Source organism: Osmia bicornis, chromosome 6 (assembly GCF_907164935.1).
Source record: "Osmia bicornis bicornis chromosome 6, iOsmBic2.1, whole genome shotgun sequence".
NCBI lineage: Eukaryota > Metazoa > Arthropoda > Insecta > Hymenoptera > Megachilidae > Osmia > Osmia bicornis.
In genome coordinates, this window is record NC_060221.1 from 4,464,757 (window position 1) to 4,490,777 (window position 26,021).

The window sequence follows — 26,021 nt, forward strand, 5'->3', positions numbered from 1 at the left end:
GATTATACGAAGAACACGCGTGTATTCAATAATACGAAATATAACGTGAAATTTTCATACATTGACGCAAGTACAAGTACAACGCGAGCACTGAGAATATGGGGCACGCGCGCGTGCATATACGTGCATAAATGCTTGAAACAAACGGCGATAAAGTTGTTTCGTGCTTTGAAATTACGAAAAAAAATTTTTAAGGAACGTTATAAATTTGACTACTGTTGTAAGAATATTATCGACGTTAAACTTTGGTAAATCATACAGATTTCATCATCGTTTCTCGTAACCGTAGCTTGATAGCAAAATATCGAGCGAGTAATCTTTTCTTTTATTTTTCATTCAGATACGATGTAGGACAAAAAACAATTTTGACGATGCTCATCGTTACCGCTCGCGAGGGAAACACGATCAACCGAATGAAATATAAATCTTCTGCTAGCGTCTATTTTTCTTCGTTTAACAATTGTAAGAAACAGTGGAGGCAGAAAGAAATGTATGGTGAACAGAGAATGAAATTAAAGAGGATTGAGATGAAACGAAGGTATAATAAAGTTTCCTTTCAAATTAATTCCATTTTGTATTTCATAAGCTTATCAATTAATATGTTCTCCTGAATAAATGATCAACGATAGGTAATTTAGGAGAAAGAAGAAAACTACACGATCCAGTTCATTTTTTATTACCCGTTCCACAATGTACATATTAAACTCAATTATTTTTCTTTTTTCCAGTGTTTGCTTGCTCGAATGTTGTGTGTGCGCTGGAAGGAAAAAAAAGGCGGTGGAAATGAAAGCAGAGCGACTGATTGAACCAGGTGAACTTAAGTAGGTGAAATACATTGACTTAAGTACCGACTACCGTTATCGACGCATTACGACATTACGAGATGTAACCGATTTGTTCCGTCGGTGTTACACGTTACACTAGCGCAAACGTGCTTGGAAAAATACATAATACGTATCGTTCAGCGGCGTCGAACTTTGACCGACGGCCATTTTTGCTTGGAATTAGTAAAACCAGTCGTTCTTACCTTGAATGGAATAATAATAATTATACATGATAATATTACACATTTATTTCGATCCTTTCGATTTTCTAAATGACGCGAAAAGAATTAAAAAAAAAAAAAAAATTTATTCTTGTAGAATGTCGTCGATTCCGGGATGAACAACTGGTGTTACTAATTTATTCCTTAATTAGCTGCGACACGTGTTTCGATTCAGAATCTAGTTTAGGGTCGCGCGAGGGAGAGAGAGGAATGTGGTGGCAAGGGAAATGAGGATATCGAGGGGGAAAAGAATAGACGAGGCGTAAAAGTTTCAGCACGTCGAGGCTTTGGAAAGAGAAGAATAAAAATTAAAAGGACAAAGCATGGTCGACAAAGATCACGAATCGATGTTGCCTTTAGCCGGTGTCGCGGACTTTTGTGTAGGTGTGCCGCGGTTGAAAGTCTCGCGGGAACGTTGATTGTTTGCCGAGGAAAACAATAAGCGATCAACGGTGAGGTTGTTAAAAGAGGTTTTGCTAAGCGAACCCGAGTCCTGTTCGTTCCGTTGAATGGAAACGAGTCTCGGGCATATGCGTTCGTAACATTTTGGAGGCTTCGTTCGAACGGTTTTCTACGAAATAGAAGCACGAGTAAGCTTTGCTTACAAAACTATCGCGGAGTCGTACGTCAATCGTCGATTCAGTTGATCAACCATCGTACCGTGTATTCGAGCCTTCTGTCTTTATTTCTGCCTCTGACTGTGTCTGTGAACCGTATTTCCCTCTTGCCCTCACCGCCCCCCGGTCTACTCTAGTTACCGATAACGCGTTCGTAAGCTATATTATATATGCACCGGAGAATTTGCCATCCGCTTCGAGGTAATTTTGCGATGGATACAAGGAGCATAAAAAAGCGCGCGCTTTTCTTCCGGCAGTATTTAGGCGAAAAGAGGAAAAAGATCCGTGAGAAGAGGGAAGAAAGTTGGTACGATAAACGCGTTGAATTGAATGAATGGACGAAGGAACGAAGGAAATCCGATCGCTCGATCGATCGTCCATATTAAAGTCGAATGAATGAACAAGCGTATCCTTGGATCCAAACGAGACTCGATAACCTTGATCGTTTCGATTGATTGGCGATCGGTTAGGGGATGTTCCTTAACGAAACAATATATTCTCGATCGAGTAACGTGGATCGTAAACCCATGGTCTAGCGTGAATCATTGTCAGTGAACAATCGGCATTTTTCCTCATTTCCGTGGCTGCAGGTAATTTGTTTACGCGTCGCGTGAAAAGGGTCGGAAAAGGAAAACTCGTGAGTCACCGTTGAAGATTCATAGCGGGCTTTACGTACTGTTAAGTGCGTACAATAGAAAGCGGCCGAACAATGTATCCGTTGCGTTTGCGCGCAAATATTAGCGCGATACGCGTTGACAAATGTCGAGGAACGCGTTTTCGAGTCTCTACGACTCCGAAGGAATCATTTGTATCGAGCGCGGCGTGTTTGTTTTCCTACGTTCGACCGGCCCGTGACTAATTATATTCGTGATTAGTTAGCGTTACATAAATAAAAGCGCGGACAAACAAGTAAGCGAGTCAGAAAGAAAATAGGTGGATGAACGGACGTTACTCCGGCTGCATCGTTCCATCCGATTATGTACATCCGATAACTGGATCGATCATTGATTCGCGAGTTTCATTCGGTACCAAGATTTATTTGATAATTTTAGATCGCCGGGATAAGAAGTAAGTTATAGTCGGTCGCGTATAGCCGGACGGGGCGGTGGCATAAAACGAACGATACGATATGGAAGAACGGTAGGAGAAGCAGAAGTAGAAGGAGAACGAGGAGAAGGAGACAGGAGGGGCAGAGAGTTTGATTTAGGCACTCGGGGAGGTTGGTGGAGTGACAAAGTTTACTGGGGAGGAGGGCATTAGAATCGGATAATGAGCATGCCTGCGAAGAGAAGGAGGAGGAGGAGGAGGAGGAGGTAGTGACAAATGTACGCGTACTCCGACCGAACGATAAGAAAGACACGTTGAAGAAAGAAAGAATAACGGATACGCGATTTTTTCGCGATAGAGTGAAACAGAGAGGCATAAATTGGCACACGTGAACGCGAGCGCGAATACGCTTACGTAGATCGAGTTACGTAGATCTAGATCGATCTACGTCGAAGCGATAGACCGTACGGGTACATAGTTTTCTCTATCGCTATTCGCGGTACCTCCTCCCCTCCTGTCGATCGGCGAACCGAGTCGAACGGAGGCCGATCGGCACGCTTCCTCGTTTAACCGAGACGGGTCGTAAGTGTCCTCCCGGGAGACCTATAGCCTTCTCTTTGTATTTCCTTTAGAAAATTGACTCGGCATCGAATCGAACCATTTCACTGGATACGCCACCATTCCATCCAACCTGATTCGACCGTCTGCCTTCTCCGTGTTTCTTCCACTCTGCTCTCGGCTGCTTCCCTTCTGTGCCTACGTAATACACACACCAGTCTCGTTGCCGATCCTGAGAACGGTGGTCAACGCGTGCTCCGCTCGAACCGGCTAAAGGATTATTCGATCGTTTCACGGGGATATTCCAAGTGTTTTCCGCGCGTTTTATGGAAACACGGACGAGAAGGAACACGCGGTGGCAGTCGATCAACGTGTTCGATTAGAAGAGACCCGGTGAACGAAGAGGAGGAAGAGGAAGGTTTCGTCGCTGATTTTTCCGACGAAGAGTACCTATCCACGTAGAAAGAAGAAATCGACGATGAAAAGAAGGAGAGGCACGGAGGAAAGTCGCGAGGATGGTGGAAAATATCGTCGGAACGACTATGGTGAGTGAATTTCAGTCTCTCTTCCTGGTCCGCGCGACGGACGGTCAACGCGGGTTGTTTATCGATGGTCACTGAGGAAAGCGGATCGCGCGAGTACTGTGTATCTAGACGAATTCGTCTAAATGGCGTGTGCTCAACGTGTCGAGAAATCGGTTAGCTACGGGTCGATGGTCCGCGACTCACTGGAGAACCGGTGGCCGATCGTGGGGGATGTATATACGTTGGATATCAGAGTGATAATTTCACTGGTGCGCAAGCGATAACGCGACTTACACATTCATTGTCGTCGTCGTCGACGTCGACGTCGTGGTCATCGCGTATCCGTAAATCGCGAGAAACGTTATTCGATCCGCGACCGTTTGATTCGACTGCTTCCTTAATTCCCCTTCGAACGAACAAGAATCTCCTTCCCCCGGTTTCATTTTTATCGCAATCTTCTCTTTATTGTATCGCGTCTTCTGCTCTTGATATTTCTATTCGATCATTTTCGCGAGTAAGTTCTAGCTGCTTAGATCTTTCCCTCTTTCCTATGCTCTTATTCGTGCTCGCAGACGGTACGAACGAACGATTCGATTCTTGGAACCGTCCGGGTTTCCGCGTCGGAATCGACGCAGCCTTCTTTTCGACTTCGTTACTTTCTTCAACTGCTTTTCCTCGAGTGATAAAAAGGAAAGGCAAATGAAATAACAAAAAAAAAGCGTCTGATTCAACGATGACCCGATGAAATTTTGTTTGGAAAGTCGAACGTTGCGATGAATCATACGACTGTGCACTCTGTTCTCTGCTGTTGCTCTATCGACGATACGTTTGTTTGCGTTATTCCTTTCGTCCATTACTCCCCTCGAACCCCTTTCTTTCTCGCTACAGATTATGACGTTTGATCGTTCGTACGCGATTCGAAAGTATAGCGTAGGGTAAGCCGGATGATCGGTGAAGACGCCACGGAGTAGGCGAGTTGTTGTAAAGAGGGAACGAAAAGTTCCGACTAGTCGAGAGGTCCAAGTCCAATCTCGTTATCGGACTTTTTTCTACCATCCGGCGGACATGTTGCCCCGTCACGGGTCAACGTACGCAACAATAGCACGATATTGCCGTTATTTGCGTTGAAACGTTCATTTTCACTTCGAGTCTCATTTTCGATAATTTATTTCCCGCGAAGAGAAACCGGGATCGAACGAGGGATGCGCAGGTGCGAAGGAAAGGAGGAACGCTCGATGGGGGAGAAAAAGAGGGAGAGGAAGGATGCGCCGCGGTGGATCGTGGATCTCGTAAAATGGCCGCTCTGCCGAGATGCGAATGGCAGAGAAGGTATTCCTTTCTCTCCGCGCGCTCCGCCTTTATCCCGGTCGAATCGACGCCGGTGCGTCGCCCAAATTTCTATCGGAAACCATCATTTAAACGTCATCGATTCGATTATCGAACTCCTCGAGTTCCCTTTTCAAACGCTTGAAAAAGTAATTGAAACCGCATAGGTATGCGAAAACACGAACGCGCGTTATAAGTCGATTTAACGACTCGATCGAACCAGGAAAATCGCACGGTGCGTTACGTCGCTCGTGTTCCTGTTTGCTTAACGCGAGCGTCCAGAGAAACTCGAGTGAGCAATGTTCGCGTACCATTGCGCTACGTTATTTACGATCCGTCTGGGTTACCCATTGTTTGCGAGCTTTTCGAAACGGCCATTTAACGTTGTACCGGTAGTTTAAACTCCGCGACTACCGCGTTGTTCCGCTTTCCACCGGCATCGTTGCGCGATTCCTCTCTTCTCACCTCGGTTTAAGATCGAATATTTTCTCAAGAGCATCGCGGTTTACGCGGAAATGAAATTAGAGGAGCACGATGGCGAACCGAATCGATGGCGACTCTCGCGACGACTGATTTCACGAATATATCAATTGCCGCGTCCACGCGATACGTCCACGTTGTATCCGTCACACGCGCCGGTTTCTATCTCGGCAGCGTGCAACGCGGAATGGTGGGTGGTGTTCTATCGGCCGGTGTAGCAGCTACCGCGATACGACTTATCTCACCGGTGCCGATACACCGGTGCTCGGCCAAGAAACCTTTGCCTCCCTCCTGTCAGTACTCTTCTTTCAGCTTGTTAGCCTAGTCAAGATCGGTCGTCGCGCGGTACGCCTCGTGCTCCAGTTTCCTTCTGCATCCGTAATTACGTACCCGTCTCGTTTCCCGTCTCTTTTTACTCGCAAGGATCTTGCGAACGCGAATTATTTCTCATTCGTTCGATATCGTCGAACATAATCGTTCGTGTCTATTCGCGCGTTTCATCTTTCATTATCGGTCGCGTGCAGCGGACTCGAGACCGATCGAAAAACGCGCGCTTTTTTTCGCTACGCGTTGAAATAAAAACGCGGCTACGTATGGAAAGGAATCGAGCCAGCGGAGGATCGAGTTGGCAGCCACTGTCGGTGTGCAACTACTCCAGATAAGGTATCGGTCGACCGCCGCGCCGGTCCGCGATAACGCTTCGCAGCATGACCCAACGTAACGCGCATCGTGCCTCCTTTGCCTCCTACCTTTGGCCCTCTCTTTCCCTCTGTGCTTCTATCTCTCCCCTGTTCCCTCGCACCTTTCCCCCGTGATTCCCCGTTAATTTCGGACGTTACACGTGGCAGCTTCGGCACGGGAAACGAATGGAAAAGTAGCGGCGATAAGAATTGCGAACGGCTCGGAAACGTTTCGAGGAAACGGTAACATCAGGTATTAGGCGACGCGAGTTTCTACGCGAATCGGTCAGCTTATCGGAATGTCCTCGAACGCGAGCGTCCTCGATCGACGATATCGTCGTTTCTTTAGCTACCGCGTTTACCTCGACTAACTCGAACGAGGCACGAAGAAAGAAAACGAGAATCGAGGAGAGTAACATCGTGCGAAGATGGAAAGGAAGCGATCGCGATTTAGGGAAAATCTGTGTTTCTGGTGGGAAAAAGGGCGCGTAAGGTGGCATCTCGAAAGCGATAGAATTGATAGGGATGATAGAAACGCTTACGTGTACCGAACGTCGGAGACGTAGCATAACTGGCGGTGGTGATAGGGTAATCTTTCACGGACAGAGATTAGCCAAGGACGCGCAGATAAACCGCGACATTGTTAACGCGTCTTTCTCTTTCGCTTTTACCACTTCCTTCTACCTCCCGTGATTTCGAGCAGCCTCGATCGTTGACTCGAGTTTTTCGCGATACCCGTGACACTCGTTTTTACCTTGCCGTTCGTTCTCTTCTAAGTTTCGCGCAACGATAAACGTATTCAACCAACGAGGAGAACGACCACCTGCGGTCACGTTCATAGGGGTTTCGTTTATGTTTCTTTCTTTTCAATTTTCCGTACAAGAGACAGCTGAGCGAACAATTCTCGGCGAGTAGAAGCGAGAACCGCGTTCGCAATCGAGGCACGGAACCGGCGACGATAACAGGAAAATACCGACTCCGGTTATTTTCCCATGCGAGCCGGTGAACGGAAACAAAGCTGGACTGAAAAATTGGAAGACGTGGTTGCGGCCGGTGTCGGACGATTCGCGTGTCGTCGTTTATGCGGGCGTTATCGGTCGAAACTCCAGGTCGGGTCGAGTCGAGTTTCGATCGTCCGCGAACCATTCGGAACGTCATGCTCGAAGCTTTACTCGAGGGAAAAAAAAGGCTAGCGTGGCTCGTTAGTCCCTTAGGAACGCGAACACCGCCCCGAAAACGCCCCCGCTGTACCACCGGTTATCTCCGCGTACCAGACGCGAAACCGGCTCCGAATTACCATCCGTTCGTCGTCGTTCCACGAAACGGTCGACTCTTCTTTCTTTCTTGATTTTCAACCGATTCTAGGGTATATCTGTAATCTAAATTCCAACCCTCGTAATTGATGAATCGATGCAAAGGTGCAGCGAGCTAATGCCATCTGTGACTCGCTATTAGAACGACTCGATCGTACGCGTTAATTAAGAGGCAATTACGAATAAATTTCGTAGAATTTCAATGAATTTCAATCGCTTCGAAAGGATGATCGGTAAAATATGCAAGAACCGTCGGATTTTCGGTTCCTAAGGGTAGTGGATCGTAGTAAACGGATAATCCAAGACGCGACAAAGCACCGTCGTAAAATAATAACGAGGCAAATATTTGTGATCGTCCTTTGGAAAACCGCCTAACTGGTCGTTCGGTGAAAAATTGTACGCGCGACCGAGTGTATCTCTAGTCCGGGGTAATCTTGTTCGTCACCTCGATGCAGAGAAACAGGGACAGACCAACGGGCATGGACAAACTAGGGGACGTTCCATCCGTCTCGTCGGTTAATCCCGTTGGGATTTCCAATGCGTCTCCTCTTCGCTTATGTTCCTTTTTCCCTCCTCGTCTCGTCGACGATTTGCAATCGGTTTCTTTCTCCTCCGTTCGTTCGCTATCCGTCGATCGGATGATCTTCATCGATTTCGAGGACGCGACGGGAAAAGGGTAGCCGTTTCGAGCCGTTCTTTCTCTCATTCTCCCATTTACTTTTTCTTTCTTTTCTCTTAACAAAACGTAGATTTTGTTATCGCTCTGGGACAGGAGTCCGGCAACGAAACCGGATGTCCGCCCGCGCAGGATGTGACGTCAGAACTGCTGTTCGCTGGCAGGCCAGTGAGTACCGTAAACCTGCCCGCTCCCCCGCCCCCCCGTTCTCTCTTCACTCCTCTCCTCTCCTTGCATTTGCTTGCTCGTTCGCTTTGCTTGCCTAGCCCGCCTGTTTGCCTGCTACGCAAACAATTTTTCGCTCCACACCCCGCGCACCCTCTCCTAGGGAATTCACGCACATACGGGGTCGAGTGTCTGTCGTTTGTCGCGCGCTTTTCCTTACCTATTTTCATTTTTTTTTTTTTTTCTCTCTCTTTGAATAGTAACAAAGGAAAAGAGAAAACAGGGACACGGATATTTTCACGAAGTCTATCCTTCGGTTTTGCGGTGTTGTAAAAACAAACTGGTCGTTCCTTTTCGAAGAGGGATTACGTCGCGTTGCTCCAATTCCTTCGACTTTCGAGGCGAGAAAGTCTTAAGTGGTCTGTTTGTTTATCTTAACTGGTGTCGACTCGTAAGGACTTAGAAGAACTTGACGCTGTGTTCTATGCACGTTCACGGGTGGAGGTAACGGTACCGGCAAATTCGACCCCTTCGCGTACCGAGAAAGAAACGGGTAACCAGGGAGAAGGTTACGAAGAAACGAGGGCCGAATGTATGCGGTATCGGGACGAACTAATAACCATCTCTCATCCCGCAGCTGCGAGCCGAGAGCTAGAAAATTAACTCGAAAATCCTCTCGACTTAATATCCCATTACGGTCTCGATGCGAACATAGTGGGGCACCGCTCACGACCTACGACCTCTCGACGACTGATTTATTACCGCTTCGCTCCCTCTGTTTCTTGGCTCGTCTCTCTTTTCCATAAACTCTCCTACGGATCTTTAGCTCGGCGAACGAAATCGCGGTCAAATTATTCGAGATTATCGAGGAGAAAATTTACTTGAACTCGAACGATTTTATATTCCTTCTAAAGATGCTCCAAACCCCCCTCGGAAAACTAGTATCGCGTTTAAGTACCAAAAGTTTCAGAAAAAAAGAGCAGTAAACGCGTGACATAGTTATCGTCCGCGCAGTTAACCGTTTACGATCGTCCGCTGAAAAGTGCCCTGGCGGAAAGTCGGTGGTTTTAGACGCAGGTTTACGAGGGTGGCGCTTAACCGGGCTTGGAATTCGAGAGGGAAAATTCGTCGGATGAGCTGACCGAGGGATGAAAAGAAAGGAAAAAGCGTGTCGAGTCTGTTGCGTCGCGATCGACACCCTTCTCGTGTTACGCCACGCAGTCTGCGTTTTGTTGTTTCGCGGCTCGTGACGGTTGACACGGAAAACGGATCGTCCTCAGGACTCGAGTGTCCACCTTGAAACACTCCACACGGGAATGTCTTGTTTCGTGTCTGTCGTTGGGAGTTTCCTTGACTCCTAGACGGATCGTTGATGGATCCCTCTATTACGAGGATCGATCGTTTAAAGAAATCGGTAAAGGATCGGTAATTGGGAGGTCTTAAGATTCATGGCTCGTTTGTCGTTCCTCGAGACGCGGGTTCGGTCGGGTTCGAAAGTTAATGGGGCTAGACGAATCCGGGAACGGTGGGGGTTGAAACTCAGCTCGACCGTGTTTTGTAAAAAACCACCAGAGAAATTCGACACGCGGTATATTCCCTGGTAGTCGTCGAAATAAGTCCCAGTGGATTTCGATAAATTCCCTTCGAGAAACTTGTACGAGTTCGCGACGCGGCCGGTTAGTTTTAGACGAGCCGCGAACGCAGGTCCGCTTCCGGTATGGTTTATGGCTCATGGGGTACCCTTGCTGTTTCTCCCTGTCACCTTCTTTCCTCCCCCAGCTGCGCGCCAACGGTCGGCATTGTTTCCCGTCTCGGGACATCGCCAATGATTCAACTGCGGTCTCCCTTTCTTTTTCGTTTTTCTCTTTTAAAAGGTGAGCAAGCTTTAATATTTACCTTCCTTCCTTCCTTCCTTCCTTTCCTTTTTTCCTTCAAACTGCATAGGTACCTTTTTATCACGGGGGAGAGTCTCCGAATTTGGACCATCCGAGGTGGTTTTAATTTAAATTAATGGGAAAATATTTTCGGAACATAAAAAATAGGGAAAATGAGACTAAAGGAAGACTGATTAAAATTGTGTCTCTCTCCATGGTCCGTCGTCCGAGGGTTAAGAAACGCATTGTATTTATATTCCTTACCTTTTCTGGAAAAAGGTTAATCATTAGGGGTTAACAACTGTACACTTTATCCTATCGGACAGTTATGGTTTCGCGAGGAATAGATTGTCGCGCGTCGTGGTCGCGTGCCAATCCGTATCGCCTTATCGAACTTATCGTTCTCTATCGTTTACCAAAGCAGCGTCGCGCGTACCGCGTCGCTTTCAACGCGAAAATCCTCTCCCAACGAAACATTATAAACGTACAAAGTGTCGGTCCGTGGTTTGGTAGGAGCCAAGACACCTGGCTGTCGGCTTATCGAACGCTGCACCACGAAACACAACTTGCTCTCCCTGTAAAGGACGTTCGGGTCTTCGTACAATGGTATCGCTGTTCTTTCGCCGAGCATCTGGAAAACCTTGGTCTACCGCTAACTTTATTCTCCTCGTTCCACGCTAGCAAATTACACGCTCTGTCGGTTGTTCGTTCTTTTTTTTTACTCGGAATCAATGGTCGAAGAGAGAAACGAAAATGATGGAAGCGTTGACAAGTCGGGGAGTAGGAATATAAGCGAACGGTGGAACGGATGAAGAGAGAAGAGCGACGGAGGAGAGGATCAAAGAGGTCGAGATAAAGAGGCTATTCAAATCTCTGAAAATCTCGTCGTAAACCGCATCGATATATGCCGTCTCGGTCGCTTACGTTGTGGATAACAGTAAGCGTTTTTATGGGGCTAAGAAGATAAGAACAACCTCTGCCCCCGATGTACAAAACGTCTTCCGTTCGGCCAGCGAGTTGGAATCTCTGTTCTCGCTACCGCTTCCATGGAGAACGTTAACCTCGTTTCTTTGACCAACGGAGCTGGAAGAATCCTCCTATTCTCTTTGCTCGATCAAACTTTACCCTTTCGCTTGATATACTTACCTGTTTGAAAAAAGGAAGAAAGGAAAGTGGACGCGAATGAAATTACTTACATATTTTTATTTGATATTCTTCAAGCGCATTAATGGCTCGAAGACGATGGTGCGCTCTAGTTTCGCAACGCGAGAGCAAGAAAGAGGTTTCTCGACGCGACGTCGATATTTTCTTCGTTCGAGTGATTAATCGGGGTCGCGGCTTCTGCGTCTTCGCGCCACCGCGCACCACCGCACCCATCGGTCGCCGGATCGCGTCGCATCACCGCGAATTCTTAACGATTCGCAACAATGAAGTTTCATTTCCGATAAACGAACGAGCTTTCGATCGAACGTTGTTCCCTGGATCCTCGAGTTCGCGAGTCGCTGTGACACGCGTCGCGCCCGTTTCCAGCTCGTCCCGTGTTTATAAATTATGTTCCTCGGAACGGGGGGGGCGACTCGTACTTGGACCTTTCGCGAAAAATATGTTTTTTAATAGAATTCGCCACGAAACGAACCGCCAGATAATCCGGTGAGCCTGACCTTTCCAATTCGATTAGGTAACGTCAATAAGGTCGGCTGAATGTTAAACGATTGATACAGAGCGTGTTTGGTCAAAGATATCGGAGTAGTCTTCTTTGAACATCCTTTCCTCGGGATGAAACTTCTTTCTTTCCGTTCTTACCTTCATCTTTTTGATCTCACCTCGCTGTGGAATGTAAATTTCCTCTCCTATCTATTTTGGCCACGCACGATGGCGATGTAATTACATGTTTGAAATCATTTCGCAATCGTACGATCGTTGATCGATAAGAAGATGCGCCGATAACTGGTCGATAAGTAGAACGACGCTTCTGTGGACAGTTTGATTGAATCAAAGAAAAAGAACAAGGCGACAAGTTTCTTTATTTTTCGCGCTTCCAAAAATAATGATTGTCGTGTTTTTATCTATTCTCATTGTTCCCTTCTACCCATCCATTCACGCAAACTGTTTTCTCGGTTCCGAGTTCGAATGTACTATAGAAGCGAGGCGACGCGCAAACACAGAAGATCGCGACCGAGGAGAATACACGAGTATGCACGACCGCTAACGAGCGGCTGATAACAACGATCGGTTATTTTTGTAACTTACTGGCTAGCAACAGTGATCGGAACGTATCGAGTACGGGGTACCTTCGATCTATAATCGATCTTCTTTCATCGATTGCTTATAGAAAATGATTTATCATTCGGAATACGGTCGGTGTACGGCTTTCAAATACAATACGTAATGCGTAATCGATGATCAATTAAATCTGAAAAATGAACGCGTCCTAAATCAGACGCAATTCTTGTCGTTCGACGTTCGAGTTGAACTTTGAATTTAACAAAAACGATGAAAAACGAACAATTGGACATACATATTTGTACGTTTACACAGTTTGATGGGTGGTTAAAATTAGAAACGGTTGCAGAACTGCTCGAGTACGCGGACGAAGGGACGGAGTATGGGAGGGAAAGAGTCATAGAGGTCGTTGGAGAAGAGAGAAGCGAAGAGTACGAGGAAGAGAGAACGGATAAACAGATGCGTTCGAAAAGCAGGGCGATAGTTTCGGAGCTTTTTCGAGGGCAGCAGGAACACCAGCAGCAGCAGCAGCAACAACATCAGTTAGGGTATGGAAAGCGCGAAGCCGACGAAGGCGGGGACGCGGTGGGCGTGCTGGAGGCGGGACAGCAGGAAATTGAAAATGGCGCGATCGTGAAGTCGAGTAGCATCGAAGCTGTGGTTATTACAGTTTCGTCGAATCATGGAAACGATGCCAGCGCCACGTACGAATTGCATTCCCTCGATTATCACGATCCGGTCCTTCGAGAAAGGTGAGAGCCAAAAAATTTAATTAATTTCTTTATTTCGGAGTCAACGACCTGTTACAGAGTTATCTTTTTATTGCATTGATACAATGATAAAATATTTTTTTTACAAATTTTTCTACTCTTTCCGCGAAGGGTATATCTGGAACAGGATTCCAGTTGCTACGGGGGTGGTAACTCGAGCAACGGGGAGGAGCAAGAGCAGCAACAACAACAGCAACAAAGGGAACAACATCGTCAGCAACAGGTTTCCCAGCTCCCCCACCAGCAGCAACAACACCATCAACATCAAACCCAGAACCACCACCATCGAGCTCAGTATGTCGAGCTGGGGGCGAGAGAGCACTCGGTTGGAAAGGGTGGGGATAACGAAGAGGCGAGTGAGGGCTCCGCGTTGCCGGAGGGAAAACGAGCCGACAGTCACGCGCCTCGCTCGACGATGCATCGTTACGGTACTGAGGCGCTCTCGCCGACCGCGACCGATCATCACAACCACCACCACCACCACCACCAGCACCTCCACCTCCATCATCGCCACCACCATCATCAGCAGCAGGAACAGCAGCAGCCGCAGCATTTGCAGTCGGACGATTCCCAACGTAGCGCGCTTTCGTCGACCGGTCATCGTCGCTTGGACGAACACGAATCGCAGTCGCAACCGCGCTCGCAATCGCAATCGGTTCAACAGCAGCACCAGCAGGTAGAGGAAGACGCGGAGAGAGCTAGCGGTATCGTGGCAGCAATGAGAGGTGCACGGGGTGACTTCAGTTTGAACGTACTGTTCCCGAATCTCGGTATCGCCGGTGCTAACAGCACCGCCGGTGACGTCGGACCGGCCGATCATCATCATCAACAGCAGCACCATCATCAACAACAACATCATCCTCATCATCATTCGTTGGACGAGGTGTTGCCGGACGATGCGTATCTTCAGCATCAGATACGCGGTGGAAGTGGAGGTGGTGGCGGAGGTGGTGAGGGTAGTAACGGCGGTGGAGGAGGTGGAGGTGGTGGAAGTGGTGGTGTGGACAATGGCGGCGGTGGCGGAGGATCGCCGACTCTTCGGACCGGTAGTTCACCGGGATCCAGTCGCAGCCCGCACGACGATCAAGGACTCTCGTCGCCGCATCGTCGAGGCCAACCGGACGGCGGTTACAGCCCTACCGATCAGGGTAGACAATCGTACGCTCACTTGACGGCGATGCAACCGCCGTCCTCGGTACAACCGAACCACGGTCTCGGTCAAGATGCCGATCGCGTATCCGATCAGCTCTACATGGAGTCGATGTACACACATCACGCGACCGGAACGCCGCATCATCATCAGGATCACGAGCAAGGATCGTCTGCTCCCCACTCGCCCAGCGGTCCTTTACCAAGGTTAGCATTTCAAATTTCTTTACCTTCAATACGTGGATACTTAGTTGAAAATTGTGTTGCACGCGCACGCGTGACCCTCGGTTACCGATCAAACGCAACGAAACCTCGCAAAGCTATTTGCAGAACGGCTTAAGGGATGCTCGGTGTTCCGAAGGTTGTATACGTAGGCGATACACAAGACGAAAAATAAAACTAAACCGACGATGGAAAACAGTGCGACGCCTCGGTGGCCCTTGTGCCAACAGTTTTGTGAAAACTTACAACGTCCTTTGCCCGATGGTCTGTTTGCCGATTGGTCTCGGGGCACGAGCCCAATTCCCTTCGATTTTCATCGATCCCTTTCCTCTTCTAAGCTTTTCCATCGCGATCGAGAATCACGCTTGCGCCTCTAGCTGCTCCTTTTTACCGATCGCCGACTACCAACCGATAAGAGTTTATTGACTCCGATAGAAACGGATTCTCCGATCGTCGTTGTTCATCTTGCTCCGTCAGAGCGGTGCGTTATCGTTGCCGCATTTTCTCCGATTTTTCTTCAACGATGCGAAGGATCAGCGAAACGATCTACAGGGAAGCGACGGTAGAATTACGGAGACGAAGAGGATCAGTCGGGTTTCCGCACGCTCTTTGGCCCGACTGGGTCGCTCTCGTGTTTGTCAATGTCCTCATGCGGCGTGCACGTGCACGGGCCACGACCTTCGAATTTAGATATCTAAAGTTCGGGTGCAGAGGACGATCCGTTTCTCGTTTTCTCTTTTTGCGGGATATCTCGTTGTCGAGATTAACGGACGATCCGGTGACGCAAAGTATCGTCGTTTACGATCGACGATACGGAACTCCGTTACCCTCGATTCCTCTTCGTTTCTTCGTCTTCACCTTTTCCATTTCAACCGTCGGTTAAATAACGTTCCTCCCCCGGGGGTGTGGGATGCTTTCTCTCTCTCTTGTTTGGAGAACGAACGAAACCAGAGATCGTGTAAATCGTAATCGTCGCTCTTCGACGTAAAGTTTGGCATGAATCATCGTTAGGTTTACAGTCCGGCAGAGTGGTACCCGTTGCGTTCCAAGAAACCTTCCAGTGTCGTGTGACGCGACATCGAGGTATGCTTTGAACGCGGCATCTCTTTCGTTGGTACGCTTAAATACGAACACTTTTAATTATTAACGAAATCGATCGGGAGTGGTAGTTAACGTTCTTAAAATCCGGGATTTAGGGGATGATCGTTGAAAGGGTGACGTGGATGCGTTCGCGGGAGGATAGTGCAGTTAGCGATCGGGTAAATCGGTGGATAGATCATGAAGCGGAATGGCGATGGAGGGGATGAGAGATAGTAGGGGAGGACGTTTATCGAGGGCGGGAGCGAGGCATCTCGCGAGAGGGGACGAAGAGAAGAAAGAAAGAAAGGAAGGAAGGAAGGAAAAAAGGAACGAGGAAGGGAGAGATACGCGGAAGGGGGAGTCCTGAGCACGTTTCATGGTCCTCCGACGCCATTCGCTTCGACGTTTCGTGCATCGTTGGTTTATATCCCGGGTCAGTTGGAGTATCTTCGCTCGTGCCTTTTCATCAATCGTGTTTTCTTCTCTTTTTTCGCCGAAGGGAAACGTTCGAGGAACGTAGAAGCGGAAGAAGAAGAAGCGTATCGCGCGAGACAGTATGCAGTGAGTGGCTCAAATGTTACACTTTATTTTATTTCTTCGTCTCTCTGTTTGTACGCCGGGCGTCTCGATATCCGGTGGGTGATGCAACGCGTCGATACGAAGGGCGATAAGAGCGTTCGATGCTCGGATAAAAAACTAACGGTCGTCGAAATCGCGTGGAATCGAAGGTTTGAGAAGCGATTCGCGGTATCGGTGTTTCCGTTTTCCAATCAAACTTCCCCTCTTCGAAAGGAGATTCCATAGCAATTTCGCGCCATTCGATAATGGCGCTTCGCGGGGAACGCGAAACGAAAACAGAGTAGATAAAAATGGAAAAGCGATAAGGTTTGCGGAAAGGTGGGATATTGAATTTCTCGTTTCAATTTTATTTCAACGAGGAAAAGAACGGGGGTTGCGAACGGTGGTACCGATAGGTAGACTTCTCAGAGTATCGGACCCCTCGCCGAGTTTCTTCCTCGGCTCCGTAACGCGCTATCGTGAGAAGCGGCTTATCGAGTCGGAGGATTCAGATAGCGATCCGGTAGCAGGGGCTATAACCCTGTCGTCACCGACCTTCTAGATTGAGTTTCGCGATATCTGCATTCTTCGCGGCTTTATTTTTTTCTTCTCTCCCTCGCGCTTTTCTCCACGCTCTTACCTCTCCGTTACGTCGCGTCGGTCCAGAAGAAAACGAAACTAAACGGAAAGAAAGGAGAGGTAACATCGACAACAGTTGAGTCGTTGAACACGGATCGACCTATACGTACCGCGAACGAAGGTGAACGCTTGGCGGAGAGGAAGAAAAGGAAAGAAGCAGATTGCGAGAAGCTCGATCGAGAACGTCTTAGAAAGATTCTCGGAAGAAACTCGAGCGGTCGTTCGAGTTTCCCGGGACGGATAACGCGTTGGGTGCGTGTACGCGACTCCGAAACCGATCCTCCTCGCAGAAGGGCCTCGGCGATCGTGACACCGATCTCCAGTTATTCGATTCACGGAACAAAAAAGAGGAATGAAGGAAAGGTGAAAAGTAGGGTTCCGTTTCGAGGCTCGTTCGAAGCGGATCGCGTGCCGTGTACCTATCCGCGTGGTTGCGCACGATGTCGCGATCGTGTCCGTGGAAACGAGGAGCAAGCAGCACGTGCTACGCCCGTGTGCACCGCTTCCTTCCTCGTTTACGCTGGCCGATTCGAAGGTGGTCGCACCTGGTGAAGAAAAAAAGGGATACGGGACGATGGTCGTCGCGACGCGATCCAGAGTTTCTTTCTCCGCTCCGTTCCCCGCGGTTTGTTTATAGGCTCGCGACGTTTTCACGTTCGCGAAACGCGAAGGCCATCGTTGACACGGTTATCGATGTGTTTCTCTTGGACGATAAACGCGATGGAAGCATCGCCGTTCGACTACGTTTCGAGGGAAACGTCGAATCGTCCGCGGAGCACGTACCGATCGAACGGTACGTGTCCGTAGGAACCGCGGCGAAGTTTCAAGGCTGCGCGTTTCACGCTTTAGTTCGCCTGGTCGCATCCGCGCTGATAAAGAGAGCACCGTACCTCCGTCAACGATCGGTTCGTGTTTAGCCGCGTGCTGGCGATCCGTCGACGTCAACCGGGCCGTCGACGCGGGTTAATTTCGAAATCGCGCACGAGCCACGCGCGTCGTTCGTTCCCCGCTCGTTTCGCAACGATCCCAGCGTTTCTTCTTCTCCTCGTTTCGCGAACGTTTTTCCAACTCGTTTCCCCGGGCGAACAGCTTCTCGAGGCTGTTGCTACGAGCCTGCGAGCAGTTCAGGTACGGAAAAGGTGGATGTCGCTAATGGTAACGGTATTGGTGGTAATAGCGTAGGTTAATGGAGGTAATGGAGTAGTTGTGTTCCGGGTAGCTCTAAGGGGGCATCGAAAAACGTGCCTGCGTGTTGGCGCGTGCCCGCATTTACGGCTCGACGAATCGAAGAACCGTTCTGCCGCTTCCGGTCGGGCCGCGGAACATTAGCCTGGCTTTCGCTGTGCAAGAATTCACCGATCGCCTATTTCTCCGGCCCGGCAATTCCCTCGGGTAGGGGCGTGCGCGATCCTCGAACGGATCGATCGAAACTTTCATCTCGATCGTGTAATACGCTTTGTTTTTCAGCTCTTTGTATCGGACGATGAGCGGCGTTAGCACGATGACCGCGAGTGCGGCAGGAAGCGGAGGCGCTTACTCGCTTCCTTACATGACCGCCAGCCCCACGGAATTGACCGGTTCGCCGCAACAGCTATGGAACGCACAAGGTAATTCATTCGGGAAGGATTTATTTGAAATTTAAGGAGCTTTCTAATCGATCGTCCGATCGACAGGTGCGTTGAGCGCGGCACTTCCGTCGATTTCGGAGGATTACGGCGGTGGCGGCAAGTCCTCGGGAACGGTGACACACCAGGCTCTTCCAGGATTTTCGCAACCATTCTGCGGCAGAGCGAGTTTCCGAGGATACAGCCCGTCTTATTCGAGTCAACAGAGCAGCGCAGGAGTCGGAGCGGCCGGTGTCGACGCGTCTTCCTGGAGTTACGCCTCGTCGACGAACGACGCGTTGAGCACCCAATACGCGACGCCCTCCAGACGACAACCGGTGAATCCGTCCTCGACGCCCACGCAGCATCAGCTTAGCGCCACGGCTAGTCTTAGCGCCAGTGAGTACATCTTTATACCTAGTTTCTTTCTATTTTCTCTCTCTTTTTCTTTTTTTTATGTTTTGCCTCGCCTCCGCCTACGAACACATCGATTCGCGATCGTTTTCGTTCCCCGCAACGACTCCGTTTTTCTTCTCGGCGACACGAATCGTCTCGCGTTACGTTCCGATGACTTCGAAAGACGATAAATCGTTGGCGCTTCGTAGGGTGCGCGGATCGTGTTGCGTAGATCGTAAATAACGTGAAAAAAAGGATTCGATCCGTCGCTCCAAAATCGTTCGACATTTCGAGGGTGGGAGAGAGGAGGGAAAAAAAAGAGACAGAGACGTATCGATGGCCCGGGTGGCGCGGGTCGACCGCTTCTTGAAAGGAAAATATCGCGTTACAGTATTTTTTTGTCATTCTTACGCCCCCTTCTGTGTCTGTCTCTCTCTCTCTTGTTTCCCTTCTTTCCATCGTCCGGCCTGAATATCGTTCGATCCCCATTGGAAATCGCGTCGATCTTGCTACGATTTCGCGTCCATCTCCTTCGTCTCTCCTCTCCTACCGTCATCATCGGACACGACCCGCCCCTCTTCTTCCCGTTTCTCGGGGATCGCGTTATCTTTCGTGCAAAATACGAATGGAAACGTACTCGGCCGGTCGCGTGGCCGCTGTACACGCGCGATCCAGAGGGAATAGGTACGAACGGTCGTACGAATATTCCCTGGTTATCGCGATCGGTCGACGATTTATCAAGGGTCGCGGCGAAGCGCCGCGACGGCCGGCGTTTCGTCTACGTGTTTTGGCGAATATCGACGGTGCGACGTCTTCTTTCGTCGACCGAGCGTGCTACACGCGGTCGCTTTACCGTATCGAAAGAGACGTTGATACGCGGAACCGACCCTGACCTAGACAACGTACAACAACGCTAATCTAGCTTCGTCTACGCGCGATACAGAGCTACGATAATGAGCGGGCCGATGTATCTAAAGTTGTTCCGGGACCGCGAATTTCAGATAATTTCGAACGTATCTCGGTAGCCGGCGTCGCGCGACCAGGGTACGTTACACCTTTAATCGAGCCACGCGACCGATTCCCTTTCTATCGATCAACTCGCGCGACTCTATGGATCGTTGCCAGCCTCGTTTTTCAATTAAACGAAGAAATCTTGAAACAGTCGGTCGTTCGACGGCGATCTTGAAAAAAAAGAACTACATTTGGCGACGATTCGCGGTCGAAAGCATTCGTCGGAGGATCGTTATTTTTACGCTGCTCGTTATTGTAATAATACAACGGTTGCCGCGATAACGTTCGTGTCGGGTGCATCGCGCGACGCAATCTCTCCGAAGGACTCGAACGGTTCAATAGGTCGTCTTCGGCTTCTTTTTTTAATCCGACCGACGTACATCTCTCTCTCTTTCACTCTTTTTTCCCCTGTTTTCGTCATCGACCTCGCGCAGACGAAACAATATTAAAAAATAAGCGACGCGTCTCATTTTTTTCCTCCTCGTCGCGAATCGAATTGCGTTCGACGATCGTTCGCCGTCGGCACCGTCGTGTTTCCTCCCCGGATGACACTCTACGCCCTCGTGGTTCTTTTAAACGGCGAAGAAATGCAGAACACCGTCGAGATGGGAAGAAGGGGGAAAAAAATACGGCTGTTTTAAGGGGGTGCGCGAACGTCGAAAGGTTTTGAAGTGGCGCGTGGTCCTTTTTCGGAAACGACGTTATGCGCGTGTGGTTTTCTACGGTGCCGGTCTCCGCTTTATCCGACAGTTACAGGCAACGGAGAATGCGGCTTTTAACATACCGCGATCTCGAGTGGTCTAGAACGCGGACGAGGATCGGTAGACGAGGCATCGTCGAGGAAAACCCGATGGAAGTAACGGCGATGCCAACGACGACCGCCCTTTTGCCAGCACGCGCCTGGCATGGCCTGTCTCAGTCTGCTCTATCCCAGGCATCGTCTGGCCTCGGTTTAACTTTAACTTTCTTTGCCAGATTTCTCTTGGATCGTCCCATAGCGAGCTGATGATCCGTGTCGTCGCAACTTTTTAATCACCTCCCTCATTAGCCGCGTTCCCTCGATTCGATGCACCTGTCGCGTGCATTTCGTTTCCAAATTGAATTAAAACGCAAAGTATCTCAGATTTATAGAGGTTTTTTTTTTATTTTAACCCTCCAACATTGAGAGGATTTTCATTTTCCAGAACTTACCTTCGAGTTTCTATTTTCATTTCAAGAATTTTTATTTTTTCATCACAAGTTCGATTTGGATGTTATATAAGAAACTTTAATAAATATTTTAGAATATTTTAAAGCATAGAATAATAATAGGAAGGGTTAAAATAAAGAAAGCAATTCTCATATATTCCACTCTCAATTTATTTCAATTCAAAGATACACTTAATTTGGATAACCCTTTATTTCCTCCATTTCCCTCGTCTAGCCGTTGCACTCGTTCGAAGCTTCGCCCCTTTCTTCGCCTCCGGTAATTCGACTTCGCTGTTCCTTTCGTTCCACGTCGCTTAGTCATCCAAGGTGGCGTCGGCTCATCATCGAATACTCATTTACGAACAGCCTAACGATTTCCGCTATGTCGTTGATCAACTCGCGTTCTCTCGATTCTTTTTCGCAAAACAACGCGAAATTTCGTTGAAACGTTTCCAAACACCTATTTACCATTTCGCATTGTTTCGGGATCTTAAGCGACCGTAAACGAGCCGAGGTTGAAGAATGCAGCCCCTCGGGTGACGCGTCGCAATCGGTCTGTGAACGGGTCAAGAACGGCGCCTAAAAGACGGGCTAAAGCAACTAGAGCCACGCGCAATAACGAGCGTACCGTGTTGTTCGGTGCCGAGTTTATTTGCTTACTTTTTCCTCTCTCGCTCTTTTCTCCGCGTCGTCGTACGGTGGACAGAGGTCAGAAGATCGTCGCCGACGTCAGCGACTCTTGGCTTACCTATGTACGATATCCGATTGCTTCCCAGTCGGTTTTCTGCAGGACACGCGAGATTAGTGCACCGACCTTTTTTCTCCTTCTCGTTTCGAGATACGCGTAACGTCTCCTCGAGAGGGTAACGCGAGACGAAGTCCGACGTAGTCAGAAATCCATAAGGGATCTTCGATACTTCGTTAGAATCCCGTATGGAAAATCGTTAGCGTAGGGCGATGCAAATTGGTAGAGCGATAGCGTGGCGAACTAGCTACGGCTGCTAGTTGTTATTATCGAAAGCACGCCGGAAGTGGCGATAACGCGGCGTGTCCCTCTACATCCTTTGACGCGAGTTGCTGCGTTCCAGAACAGCCGCGTTTCCTGCGATCCTTTCCTCCTCTTTCGTCGGCTACGTTTCGCTCGCTTTTCCGGCGCGAGAACTCCAAGAGGACCGCGAGTTTCGTCGCCGTAATTACCCGCGACCGAAACGCCGGAAACGCGTGTAGACTTTGTGGATTTCCTTCAAATACCGCCTCGAGCACGAGTGAAAACTCTGAACGACCGTAGGCGTAGGAAAAGTACGAACGTTTATAAGTCGAGCATCGTTTCACGACGCGATGCGTCGGTGAATCGTCTGTTTTTCAATGTATTTACACGTGGCAAGGTAGGAGGCGCCTTAGGCTTTCGCTGTTATCTTTTCCAACACGCGCAAACGAAACCGGGAAAACGGGAACGAAAACGATCGAAACCGTCCGTGTAAAGTCGCGATCCGCTGCTCCTTTTGTAAATCGCGTCCGCTCGAGACAACGGCGAGGGGCATGGTTTCCATTATGAAATACTGTACGAACTCGCGCAGTGCACAACATCGAGGCGGAATACTTTACGGAGGGCCGCGAGTGCGTAAATTGCGGTGCAATTTCCACTCCGTTATGGCGGCGAGACGGTACCGGACATTACCTCTGCAACGCATGCGGTCTCTACCACAAGATGAACGGAATGAATCGTCCCTTGGTGAAGCAGCCGCGGCGATTGGTAAGAAAAGGAAGAACGCCGTCTTTTTCTCTTTCGGGACGTTCTTTTCTCCTGGACGCGCGAGTCGGATGCAGCTTGAGAGAGAAAATAATAATAAAAAAATAAATAAATAAATACCGAGAACGAAAACGAGCAAGTGTCGAAATGAAAGAAAGAAAGAAATAGGAGAAAAATCGGACCGAAGAAGCGACGGATATACGGATAGAACAGGAGCCTGTGTGGAAATTCGCCCGTGAACCCGTGATTTCAATCGCGCTAATTATTATCGAAATTATACATATATATATACATATCCCGATCCCCGTGTTCTCGCGTCTCGTCCGTTCGTCGGTTGGTTTCGTTCTCCGCCTGTCGAAATGAAAATGGATTTCGACGCGTGTGCGAATACGCGCCCCAAAGTAGAAGCACCCCTAACGTTTGGCATCCTGTCTCTGTTTCAGTGGCGGACCAGGGCGATTTCTACAAAGGCTTCTGTGGGTATAGTGGCGCCCGTCGCGCCTTCGAGGAGAAATCGAGCCGCCGTTTGGTAGGTGTCATCCCCCCAACTCTCTTTCTCTCTATCTATCTCTCTTTCATACATCGTTTCACACTCGTTTCGCTATCTGTAAACTTTGATACTTTTCTCCCTTTTCCCCTCTCATTTTAGCTCCCATTTATTTTGTTACGCGGATTACTCTCTTGCTCTTTCGATCCGTCCCATCGATATCTTTATTTTATGCTTGTTTTTTTTCTTTTTTTTTTTGTTCTTTGCACTTTTTATTTCTGTTTATTTTTATATTCATCGTTTCATTAGCCCTCTGTGTCGTTCGTTCTGGTATTATCACGCCGCTGCTCTCGATCGTAGGAAGAAACGTTTTATTCTTTCCTAGAGTTTCTATGGTTGAACGTTTCTCGTAGCTTCGAGGTGCCACTATACCCATGGTACGATCGCTCTCCTTCTCGAAATCGCGCGTTCACCAGCGACGGATGGAAATTCGAGCCAGTCGCGATGGGTTCGCGCGATTTCGCGCGGAGAGAGCAGCCTGTTCGCGAGCGAAATCGAACCTAGTATTTAATTTAAACTAGACGTAAGATCTTTCTTTCTTTCTTTCTTTCTCTATGTCTCTTCCTCCTTCCTTCGATCCTACTTCCGGTTCCTCCGATCTTCCGGAAAGAATGGAAAAAAGTATATAAAGAAATGGTCGTACGAACTCTCGTCCGACTCGTCGCGTTCTCTCGTTCTCGTTCTCGTCGCTCCTTAGGCTGTCCGAGTGCGACGTCTCTGTAGACCGATTTCGAGGCGTTTTAAAACCGATTTCGTGTTTGCGCAGTCCGCTTCGAGACGCGTAGGCACCTCTTGCAGCAACTGTCAAACCACCATGACGTCGCTCTGGCGTCGGAACACTTTGGGCGAGCCGGTATGCAACGCGTGCGGCCTCTACTATAAGCTTCACGGGGTGAACAGGCCTCATACAATGAAGAAGGACAGCATCCAGACACGGAAGAGGAAGCCGAAGGGCGGAATGAAGTCCACCGACACACCGATCTCTGGATCCGTCGCCGCTTGCGCGAACAACACCACCGCCACCAGCAATAACAACAATAACAATAATAATAATAACAACAATAATAACAGCTTGAAGTTGGAACCAGGTGTGTATTCTTGTTAAGCCTCGTTAACATCTTGTTAAATATGGTATAATTGAATTAGGAATTGTTAGAAAGAATGAATGAAAATTTTGTGTAATAATATTTTATTTTTAAAACAAATTTACAACAAATAACTTACGTTTCCTTAAAATAAAATCTTGGCGCCCAAGGCAAAACGATTAAAATGTTTTAAAAGTTTTAATAGTTTAATTATTGAATAATTATTAGAGGAAGAGTGATTGATTTTTCCATTTGAATTCTTCCGAATAGACACCTACGGCGACCTGAGGATGAGCCACGCAGGAATGCCTCAAGTGAGCTACGGGAACGCGTTGTACGGGAGCACCCAGCCACCCAGTAGGATAGTCTCCTATCAGCCGACGTATTACGACATGATCGCTAACCAGCAACAGCACCAACACCAGCAGCAACAGTTGCAGCACCAGTCGCAGCACCCTCACCAGCACCCACAGCTGATGGAGACCCACTCGCCGAAAGTTGAATGCCCGTCGCCGCCGTGCGCGAATCGATCGCCGGTGATGATATCAGCTGGTCATTCGCCGGATCATCATCAGCTCGCTACACCGCACATCGTGACCCTCGGCAATTCCTCGCCAAGCGCGGCGACCAAGATGATACTTGACAACGGTCATCTGGACAGACCCACCGTCGTCTCGATATCCTCTTAAAACCCGCGATCGTGTATCTCGTTCCTCGATACACCGCGAGATCCTTTCTCCTCTTAACGACGTTTCGTTTTCGCCTCTCGACGACGGGGCGAAAGGATTAATTTCGAGGGAAGGAGAAACCGCGGTGTGTAATTCCTTCTTTCGATAGAAAACCGCGGGAAAACGAGAACTCTTCTTTCCGACGAACACCGGACTCGTTGTAAATACTTTCGCCTAATGATAATATTGTAAAAGGCCGAACCATTTGTTCTTTCCACAGCTGCATGGATTTTTAATCGTTAAGATCGTGCGATCGCAGCCGATTACTCGATGCGTCGTTTCTCTCTAAGTGTAAATAGACGGTAATGCTAAAATATTCTTAAGCGAAAACGTTAAGGGTAGGATCGAAGACACTTGATATCTGATAATAATAATAATAATAACGATACTAAGGATAAATAATAATGATAGTGATATGATAATAATATTAGTAATAATGATGATAATAAATAATAATCGTTATGTTTATCAATCTAGTCGCGTTGTACGGCGCGTCTAAGACTTGAAATATTTAGGACGCGTGTAGACGATGACATGGACCAGGACGAACGCAACGACGACTACGAATAGAATATGCCAGCAGATAAAAAAAAAAAAAAATAATAATAATTGGATTTCCCTCGGAATCTTCACGTTCGTATATTTCCAAAGTGTATTGTAAGAAATCGGTTGTTTTTGAATAAAAAGGGATATTTAAGTGGGAGCGTGTTATTGAAGCGTCGAGAAGTAGGTGTAACGCGTATGTTAGGTAAAAGTAAACGCGAAC

At 48.5% G+C, this 26,021-nt stretch overlaps 1 protein-coding gene across 7 annotated transcripts; it reads left to right on the forward strand.

Annotated features, from left to right (window-relative positions):
• LOC114874477 (box A-binding factor-like) lies at positions 1-25,952 on the forward strand. Of its 7 annotated transcripts, XM_029183771.2 has the most exons (10): positions 1-538; positions 729-821; positions 3,342-3,812; positions 12,878-13,280; positions 13,410-14,654; positions 18,414-18,553; positions 18,620-18,949; positions 22,723-22,898; positions 24,209-24,530; positions 24,798-25,952. In XM_029183771.2, exons 3-10 carry the CDS (start codon positions 3,746-3,748, stop codon positions 25,214-25,216), a joined length of 3,102 nt encoding a protein of 1,033 aa, XP_029039604.2. In that variant the 5' UTR covers positions 1-538; positions 729-821; positions 3,342-3,745; the 3' UTR covers positions 25,217-25,952. The 7 variants fall into 7 exon arrangements, with proteins under 7 accessions (XP_029039604.2, XP_029039607.2, XP_029039605.2 ...); XM_029183774.2 differs by lacking the exons at positions 1-538; positions 729-821; positions 3,342-3,812 and adding an exon at positions 5,922-6,260; XM_029183772.2 differs by lacking the exons at positions 1-538; positions 729-821; positions 3,342-3,812 and adding an exon at positions 8,347-8,434.
• The last annotated feature ends 69 nt before the right edge of the window (positions 25,953-26,021 follow it).

Bases quoted from the DNA above. Each gene is read 5' to 3' on its own strand.
- LOC114874477 (XM_046286161.1), top strand. From the start codon at position 10,149: ATGGTTTATGGCTCATGGGGTACCCTTGCTGTTTCTCCCTGTCACCTT. The intron at 10,306-12,877 runs GTGAGCAAGCTT...AAACGGTTGCAG, and splicing joins TCGTTTTTCTCTTTTAAAAG to AACTGCTCGAGTACGCGGAC. The intron at 22,899-24,208 runs GTAAGAAAAGGA...GTGTTTGCGCAG, and splicing joins TGAAGCAGCCGCGGCGATTG to TCCGCTTCGAGACGCGTAGG.